General features: G+C 36.7%; 1 protein-coding gene and 1 long non-coding RNA gene across 2 annotated transcripts; one reads left to right on the forward strand and one right to left on the reverse strand.

The window, feature by feature from the left end:
* Positions 1 to 362: 362 nt before the first annotated feature.
* On the forward strand, positions 363 to 2,058 carry LOC110798554 (beta-1,4-xylosyltransferase IRX9). The gene is made up of 3 exons (XM_022003743.2): positions 363 to 1,301; positions 1,390 to 1,615; positions 1,691 to 2,058. The coding sequence occupies exons 1-3, from the start codon at positions 673 to 675 to the stop codon at positions 1,802 to 1,804; spliced, it is 969 nt and encodes a 322-aa protein (XP_021859435.1). The 5' UTR covers positions 363 to 672; the 3' UTR covers positions 1,805 to 2,058.
* Positions 2,059 to 3,675: 1,617 nt separating this feature from the next.
* Positions 3,676 to 7,853, reverse strand: LOC130467061 (uncharacterized). The gene is made up of 5 exons (XR_008927223.1): positions 7,355 to 7,853; positions 7,182 to 7,248; positions 6,986 to 7,084; positions 6,251 to 6,315; positions 3,676 to 3,812 (listed from the first exon to the last, which is right to left on the reverse strand). It is a non-coding gene; the product is annotated as an uncharacterized lncRNA (long non-coding RNA).
* Between the last annotated feature and the right edge of the window lie 2,302 nt (positions 7,854 to 10,155).

Genomic DNA, 10,155 nt, shown 5'->3' on the forward strand with positions numbered 1-10,155 from the left:
TTTGGTTTTCTTTTGAGGTGTGATATGGATACAAAAATTTCAAAACCGCTTGTATGTGGTTTGGTTTGGATTGGGTGCTAAATAGTAATACCAACCCGGACCGCAAAACCGTATTCGTTACCCATGCTTGAAACTACTTGCATTGGTTATTCATCTCCATCAATAGTCAACCCACAGTCAACTCCTAATGACAGATGAAATTCAAATTAGAAAATAATCATATTTACATATTGATTCTTAATTAGGTAATGAGTTTGCATCTTCAACCACCATTTGGTGAAGCCACCAACTAAAGATAAGAAACTCCAATGTTTAAACTTGCTGGTTGTGTTTTCTTTATCTTAAAGTAATTACTTGTAGAAGCAACAACACAAAACACATGAAACACCTAAACAATCTAATAATACAAATACCGAATAATTAAAACAAACGCATCATATTCATGTTATTTTGTCATTAGAGTTAGCTACTGCCCATCATTATTCAATATTCATATGGTCTCTACTGTACTATACTAGTGCTTTAGACAAACATCTATCCCAGTCCCGCAAACACGAAATATCAGTCTATTGTCACCTACATGTCATTTCAACTCTTCTACATCACCCTTATTAACATAATAAGTCTTTCTCATAATTTATCTGTAATTACTTAAGTTTTTAGTTGTGATAAATGGGAGTGACAGAGCGATCAAAGAAACGGGTTCATCTATGGAAGAAAGCCGTTTTACATTTCTTGCTATGTTTTGTCATGGGGTTCTTCACAGGGTTTGCTCCTACTGGTAAACCTACATTTACTAGGGTTGATTCTTCAGCAGAAAAACAGTACAACAATTCCATGGTGGAGCTAGCACCAAGGCCTATGCTGGGTGTTACAGGCAACAACAGAAGCCTATCAGAAACTCCAGAGAGTGCAGTTGAGGAAACTGAAAGTGAAATTGAAATTGAGGAAAGGAAACAAATAATTGTAATAAGTCCTACAAATGATAAGGATCCTCTGAGAGGAGTTTTACTAAGAAGGATGGCAGATACTCTGAAACTGGTGCCTCCACCATTGCTGTGGATTGTTGTGGAGTCAAAAATGGAGTCTTCTGATGTATCAGATATACTAAGGAGTACAGGGGTTATGTATAGACACTTGGTGTTTATGGAGAATTTTACAGATCATACAACTGAGATGGATCATCAGAGAAATCTTGCTCTTAAGCATATTGAACATCATCGTTTAAGTGGAATTGTACATTTTGCTGCACTCTCAAATGTTTATCATCTCAGCTTCTTCGACCACATTCGATCTACAGAGTATGCATTCTCTTATTTCTAATGCTACGTAATGCTTCCATTATTTATATCTCAATGTAAAATTTAATGGAGGTGTTTGTTTAAACAGGACATTTGGGACATGGCCACTTGCTAAACTATCAACAAAAAGAAAGAAAATGATAATTGAAGGGCCAGTTTGCCAATCTTCCCAAGTCATTGGATGGCATCTGAACAAGTTGAAGATGGATACAGATGAATTACCAATTCATATTTCTGGTTTTGGATTCAATAGCTCTATCCTATGGGATCCTGAACGATGGGGTTATCTCCCTTTTGCAGATGCCACCAAACAGGTTCATTCTTTTAACTAATACTCTTCCATCATTAAACTAATTACAAGACTGAACTTGACTGTTTTTGTTTTGCAGAATTCACTCAAATTTGTGAAACAAGCATTTTTTGAAGATGAGAGCAAAATAAGGGGAGTTGCCTCAGAAGATTGCTCCAAAGTTAACATCTGGCAACTCCATCTTTCATCCTAAATTATGTCACTGAAGATTCTACATTCCACATTCCACATTCTATGGAGGAGAAACGATAATGAACCACAAGAAACATGAGATTCGCTATTACTTCTTAAGCTTCCCCTCTCTATATTGCTCTTCTGATATAAACCTTGTATAATTGATTTCACCACATTTTTTGTAACCAGATCTTGGAAATATTCTTTTGGTTTAGCAATGTACTGTAATTCACAACCAAAGTCGTAATGGAATTAGATGGAAATGAACCTTTTATTGAGGGTGTCTTTTCATGTTATTCCTTTAGCACAATCTTAATCTAAGCTGAAAACTGAGACATATATTCACATTTTCAACTTCCACTAGACAAAAGACAAACAACCAGCCCCGGCCCCGAGCCTAGCCAGAGGTGCGACAACCTAGGGCCAGGGGGAAAAGGTAGCCCAAAATTATTTTATGCTGGTTGGTTACAAGTACTTGTAAAAACAATACACACACAAATTCAATGCAGATTCTTTAGCCTGGTGGTTAGCAGCAAAATTTGTATTTCATATGTATGAGATTTAATTAGAGGTATAAATACTATTACTCTGTATACGAAATTATTAGTTTTTTACCTTGTATATTTTAAGGGGCCCTCGTCTTATGTTTTGTCTAGGGCCCATAAATTGTCAGGACCGAGCCTGCAAGCACCAATTATCAAATAACAAAGGACTAGGAGCAAAGGGAAATGTTTTAAAGTAAAGCGACAGAAAAATATTGCCAAAACAATAAAATAAATAAATTGCATGGGAGTCATGGGGCTGCTACTCAATCAAAGAAACAGGGAGAAAACAGATGAGTAAATAAAATAGGGGGTTGCATAATGTATATTGAATCAACAAATAAATAGGGAAAGAAGGAAAATAAATTGAAGAAGCTGCAGAAGTGCGGATTCGAATTCGGGATGTACGTAAGGAATGCAGGTGCACTAATCAGCGAACCAACGAAACATTGTGCGCGAATTTTTCTATAACTGTTTTTTGTCTAAACTTTCTTTCATTTTTTTTAAGGAAATGGTCTGTCACGTGACGTCGTGACACACTATGCCAGAGGGTGGCTCTGTAGGGATGTCAATGGGGCGGGGCGGATGCGGATATAGGTCCCTCCATCTCCATCCCCACCTAAAATTTTCATCCCCATCCCCGCCCCTTCACCCATGGCGGGTACAAAATTCATTTTCATCCCCGCCCCAACGGGTGTAAGCTAAAACCCATCCCCGCCCCACCACCCAACTGGGTATCCATCCCCGTCTTAGCCCCATTTCATACCCGCGCTAATACCCGCCTAATTTTTCTTATTTAGCAAACATTTGCCATATATACGGAGTATTCAAAGTTAACTATAGAAAAAAAAAATATCTTATGACTAAAGTAACCTATATAATTGAAAAACATACTCGTCATAAAAAATTAAAAATCTCACCTAAATTTATATTATCACCTAAAGATACAAATAAATTCAAACTCACCCCATCACCCATGGCGTGAATGAAGCGGGGCGAGTGGGGATGGGGCAGGGCGAGTGGGGATGGGGAGGGCGAGTGGGGATGAGGCGGGGCGGGCGGGGATGGGGCGGGTTCAACATAAAATCCACACCCGCCCCATCACCAATGGCGGGTACGATTTTTATACCCATCACCTGTAACACCCCGACAATTCTCTCTTTTCTAAAATAATCTTTTAATATACAACGTAGAGAATTATCAAGGCATTATCGCCCGTGTGAAAACGTAACGGCTTATTCAGAATTTTGCAGCGGAAAACATAAAACTAACTTTAGGTTTATAAATAATCGATTACAGATTTAGTCCCCAAAAATTATCCAACGAAAATAAGGAAATATAAATAGTACGACAAGTTTATAGTCCCAATTAACAAACCCAAGTTAACTTAGCAAATCAAAACTAAATACAAGCTCTCTATTCCCGATCCCAATGATGCAACATCTTCAAACCTGCAGATGGACAATGCTTATTGATCCTTAGAGACTGCTCACCAAAGATTGGGTCATCACAGGATCAATAAGGCATAGCCATGATCAACATGCACAAGCAAAAGCACGTAATCAGCAAAGCTGAGTACTACATACTAAAACAATAATAATCCTAACATGATACTATTGAACGAACACACCTAACATGGTACTAATAAAACACGAGTAAGGGTAGACAGAACATGTTAATTTGACGACAACACTTTACTAGGCTAGTGACAGGCTAAATCGCACTCCTATCAAAGATAAACCTAACGTTCACCAACTAAAAATATAGTAAGGGAAGCAGGGATCGTATCCACAGGGAAACAATGTTCTTTCTACTATTAATTAACTAATCTAGACTACTGGTAACAAAGAGTTGGATTGGTTTGTATATTAAACTAAAGCAAATAATCAAATCGGAAAATAACAATATTAAAGGAATCTAGGGCAACGGTTCACCATAAATGCAGAGCGGGATTGGACAACGGACAATAACAATCAATGAACAATCATAATTAGGAAAACATGCATCTCTCGAATCTTATGAATTCCTTAGGATAGAACAACTAGCGGGCTCTCGCTACGTACTAGAAATAATTCCTATCTAATAGCCACAGACCAAAAAACATCATATTTATACCTCTCGGCGCATAATCTAAGGTTAATCAAACTCAAATCAAAATAGTCCGGCCGAACAGAATTGACGAGCAATAATAATAAGCTATAGAAATTATAATCAATCAATCAATTAATCAAGTCCACATATAATCCCAATCATGCATTCATGGATCCCCTAAACCCTAGAAATTAAACTACTCACTCATGATAATAAATAACAAAGCAATTAACATAATAGAAAACATGATCAAGCAATAAGATAAATTAAAGCAAGAAACAATACCGACTTGAAGAACAATGGAATAATAAAGCTTGAATCTTTGATTAAAATTAAAACTAAGTGTTTGGAGAAAATAGAGAGAACTAAAATAGACTAAGTAATTAGAAAACTAGAATAAAAGGTGTCACTAAAAATATAAGGGGCTAGTATTTATAGTTTGCCCAAAATAGAGCCCAAAACCGGAAATAAAATCTCGCGAAATACGCTGGAGGTTGGCGTGGCCCGATCGGGCGACGCTTCGCCCGATCGGGCGATATGCTCGATAGTCGGCCCGATCGGGCGAAATTCCGTCCGATCGGGCGGTTGCAAAATGCCCAGAACAGCGCCCAGAATGACCGCCCGATCGGGCGCGTGTTGAAACTGCACGATCCTCTATCTTCAAAACGTCATATCTCCTTCGTTATTCGTCGGAATTAGGCGAGTGACCACTTGTTGGAAAGATATTGAAGTCTATAATCCAACCCAATTGGAATTACATCATTTGGAGTTGTAGAACTTGAGTTATGCTTAAAATAGTGGACTATAGTCATTTTTGTACTTCCTTCGTTATTCGCTTTGCTTCAAAACTCTTCAAACTTAATGTTTGTGCTCTCGAAAGTACATAATCTCTTTTATTGATTCAAATGAGTAGGAAATGCACAAAAATATACTAATTCCTACAATGATGAACCTGAAACTACAAACACACTACAAGGAGCACATTTGTACTAAAAATCGCTCCGAAGAGCTCATTTGGGATCAAAAAGTACTAAGGGACGGGGGTAAAAACTCTACATAAAACACACATATCAGCTAGGCTACACTGGACTAGACTTTTACAACAATAACATTATTTTAATTGAAATAGTCAATGGACCGAGTTGCTACTAAAAACTTCTTCTTCTTCACTAAGGAAGACGAGGTACGGGCGCGACTCCGTAAACCCCAATGACCTGCGATATCGAGGGACTTTTAAATAAAAATAGAACCGGTGATCAATCCGGCCCCAGAAAAAGTCATAGGCTACCCATGACCCCAACTCCTGATTGTCCGTCACTTTAGACGTGCACAGTCTAAAGCTATTGCTACTCATTTTCACTTTACATGACTTAACTTTTAATACTTGGTTATGACTCATCAAACATAAATATTATATTCAACAAGTAAACACAACTTCTTTTATCTTTGAATTAAACAAGTGATCACAACGTTCAACCAAGAGCCAATTCCAACCATTTTAATCCTTCCTTTATCCATATTTAAAAACCTTTATTAGGTATAAGGTTCAACTACCAAACAAGGTCCTCGGCCCTTATAAAGTAGTGAAAATCTAAAGAGGAACAACGATCAATAAAGATCTAAACCAATATTAAATAATATAAAGTTCCACAAAACCAACATGCTTGCATCAATATTCCATGCTAACATGATTCAATTCTTATAAATAAAGTTCTATGCTCAACGCATTAATTCAACGACATTGAACATGAAATTCCAACATAAACAAGTTCATAAATATATTCATCATATTCTCAATACAACACACATCCAAGCACACGGTATGTACGTACCTTGTGTAAACAAACTGATAGGCCACTTTAACGAATTCAAAAGTCGCCCACAAAGAATTCTCCGCCTAAAATAATCAAGAAACGTACCCAAATCAATTCCTAATAATTTACAGCAACACTAACGTACTCTAAACACATCCTAAACATATTTAGAACATTCCCCAATATCGAAACTTAATTAATTAACTTCCTAGAATAGTGATTAATTCCCTAACGATCCCTAATTATCATAAACTCCAACAAACGTTCCTTTTTAAAATTTCCAGCAATATAAAATAATTTCAAACGTCCAAAAAAACATAATCCACGTTCTTAAAATCTTAAAAATAATAGCTTTAATAATATATAGTCATTCTATTATGATTTAAATCATTAAAACCTTAAAAATTCACACTTTAATAATTAAAAACTCTTATTTCAATTCAATTATGTAATCTGAAAATTAAATTATTAATTAAGCATAATATATAATCTGAAAATCTAACTTAATCATAAAACTTATAATTTATATTCAAGAAACATGAATTAAATTAGTAAACATAATTAAAGCCCTAACTTAAACATGATTAGCAAATCTGAAAATAAATTAGTTTATAATATAATTTGAATTCTAAACATAAATTATTTGAATTCTAAACATAAATTATCAAAACTAATAATTTAAACTATGAAAACCTTAATTAAATTATTAAAACATAATATTTCATTAATTAAATAAGAGGTTAAAGCATTAACCAAAAAGAGAAGGAGGAGGTGCTGGCCGGCGATAGTGCAGGCGCGGCAGCGAGGCTGGGCAAGGTGGTTGCATACGGTGGCGGCACGCGATGGTGGTGGCTGCGCGGATGGGCAGAAGTCAGCCACGAAAAGGAGAAGGACAAGCAATGAAAAAGAACGAAAATAGAAAGAAAAGGGCGGAAGGAGAGAGGACTACCGTGCGCGGTGGTCGGGGTTGAGCTGACGGCGAGGAAGACTCACGGCGGTGAGGCTCGTGACTGCTGCTGTTGCGTGCGAACCGACACAACAAAAGGAAGAAGAATGCAAGAAATTAGGAGGCGAGGAACGATGGAGAAGGAGGTCGAAGGAGCAGAAGGTGAGGAGCCTTACCGGCGGCGACGGACTGGTGGTCCGGCGACTGAGCAGGACGCAGTGGCGTGAAGGAAGGAGAGAGAAAAACGGCTGAGTGTTGCCTGCTGTACGTGAAACAGAGAGAAAGCAAAAGGGTTTTGGTGTTTTACGTGAAAATGGTTTGGGTGGGGTTTTGGCTTTGGATTTTAATGTTGGGCTTTTCCAAGTGGGCTAGAATTAGGATTTAGCTTTTATGATTCGAATCCAAAACTGAATAGGATCATTTTCTAAATTCAATCAATTTTCGTAATTCAAATTCTTTTCAACTTAAAATTCTAAAATTATTCTTGATTGCACAAATCGTTAAAATATTTAGAATATATTTAAATAAAATTAAATATACATTAAATATATAAATATAATAAAGTTCAAAAATCGTTAAATATTTAGAACGTACTTAAAATAAAATAAATATACGTTAATTATATATTTATTACTTAAAATTCATAAATTCTATTTAAATATAAATAATATACGTTAAAATATATTAATAAAATTTATAAATTTACGGGGGATTACAATCTACCCCTCTTAAAGGAAGTTTCGTCCCGAAACTTGACACGAAATTTCCCACATTTTCCCCAAAAGCTTTTAACTTATTCTTACTAGAGAAGTACTTGTGCCACCTATGTGCACTCTTTTGCCAACTCAAAGCTGTTTGTGTTACTCATGAACACCTTTTCTTATGCGGAGAGTCTATTTGTTTTGCCTAAACTTGTAAAATTTGCTAAAATACGCATAAAATGCATAAAAATACCATAAAAATAGGTAAAAAGCGCGAATTTCTATCGCATTCTACCCCCCTTAAAGAAAACGAGTTACGCCCTCGTAACTCACATCAGGGAATAGCTAACCAAAATTCTCTTTCGACGAATTCTATTCTCAAAATTCCTATTTCATTAAAACTACTAACTTTAGACTTTTCACAACAGATGACGAAACAAAAGAACAAGTCACCCACGAACTAAATAATGCTTAACTTGTGCGGAGTAAATAGAAAAAGTACCAGAATCCATATCGGCAGATCGTTCATCCTCATTCTGATTCATCATGTACAACTTTCCTGGAGCCTTATTCGGGTTGTTGTTATCGTTTGCAGGCTTATTATAGTTCTCTTGATTGTTTTGTGCCCCTCCAGGCTTTGAATTTTGACCTCCAGACTGGTTAAACCTCACTTGGTTTCCACCTCCATTATTATTTTGTTCCTTTCTGTGCTTAGTGAAGCACTCATACTCCCTATGCCCCCTTCTCTGACAATAGTTACAGGTCACTAATTCTCCCTTGCAGTTCTTACCAGGGTGATTGTTACTGCACATTTTGCAATGATGCACTCTCTTAGATTGGTTCGAGTTGTTGTGGTTCCCCTGATTGTTTCCTCCTTGGAAATTTCCATTTCCATTCCCATTTCCGTTTCTATTCCTTTTAAAGTTTTCTTGGTTACCCCAAGTATTAAAATCTTTTCTCTTTTCCCCAATTACCACAGTTTTCTTGTCCCTTCTAGACTGCAGACCATAAATATGAGCAGCTCTCCCGTACACTATGTCTAAGGATGTAAAGGTTTCTCCACCTAATCCCAATTGAATTTCATCAGTCAGCCCTTGCTCAAACCTTTGAGCCTTTAGCTCCTCAGTAGCTACCACCTCAGGTGCAAACCTCGATAAAGCTATAAACTTGCTATAGTATTCAACAATAGTCATATTCCCCATCCTAAGGTTGATAAACTCCTGCGCTTTCTGCTTTCTCATAAAAGGAGGATAAAACTTCCCCCTCAAGGCAACTATGAATGAATCCCAATTGAATCCCTCAACAGCACTTAGTCTATTTCCATTTTCTTTCCACCACAAATCGGCTTCATCTTTTAGATATAGGACAGCTTGACTTACTCTCATACTCCCAGGGCAACTCACAGCCTCAAATAGTTTCTCAAATTCCCTAATCCAGTTTTCCAGGAAGGTAGGGTCTGCTTGTCCCTTGAAATACGGTGGCTTAACCTTAGAAAGTCTTTCAAACATTTCCCCTGCAGAATCGGGGCACTCAGTTCTCTCCTGGGTTAGCTTTTCCGCTAAGAGGCGAATCGCAGTAGCTAGATCATTGTTGTTGGCCATTCTAGAACGCGACCTGCAATTAGTATACTCTACTTTAGGTTTGAAACATCACCTATACGTTATCCCATACAATTTAATACTTGAATTGACCATAAAGATCGCCTCAACCAACAATGTTCACATTAATACACATCATTTATGAAGGCACGACAATCGTTTACAAAGGTGCAACAATCGTCTACAAGATGCAATCATCATTGAAAAGTAATCATACTCAATAATTCACGAAAGACATTCCCACACTGCACATAAGGCATAACATTTTGAATCATATTGGTCATGAGGGTCTAGAATGGCTCTCACTTCCTTTATGTACTCAAATTATTTAATATTATTGTGGCAATTAAATTGATCCACAATTCACATTGAGTATGCAAACAATTAATCCACGACGTACTACCTAGAGGTTGGAGTATTATGGAATCCTCAAAATAGAATAAAGAACACTTCCTTGAAAACTTTAACTTTTATTGCAAACTCCATAGAGGTTTATTACATCCTTGAAAATAATAAAGAACATTTCAAACTTCAATAAACTTAAACCTTAAACAGTTGTAGCTTTGCTACTTATTCTTTAAAACATAAAAGAGCTAATTAACTATTTATGACTTCAAAATATTTGTGGCCTCTTGCCTATGTATTGCTCCTGAAACTTGCGGAGTGAAATTTAGATCT

Source organism: Spinacia oleracea, chromosome 2 (assembly GCF_020520425.1).
Source record: "Spinacia oleracea cultivar Varoflay chromosome 2, BTI_SOV_V1, whole genome shotgun sequence".
In the NCBI taxonomy this organism is placed as follows: domain Eukaryota; kingdom Viridiplantae; phylum Streptophyta; class Magnoliopsida; order Caryophyllales; family Amaranthaceae; genus Spinacia; species Spinacia oleracea.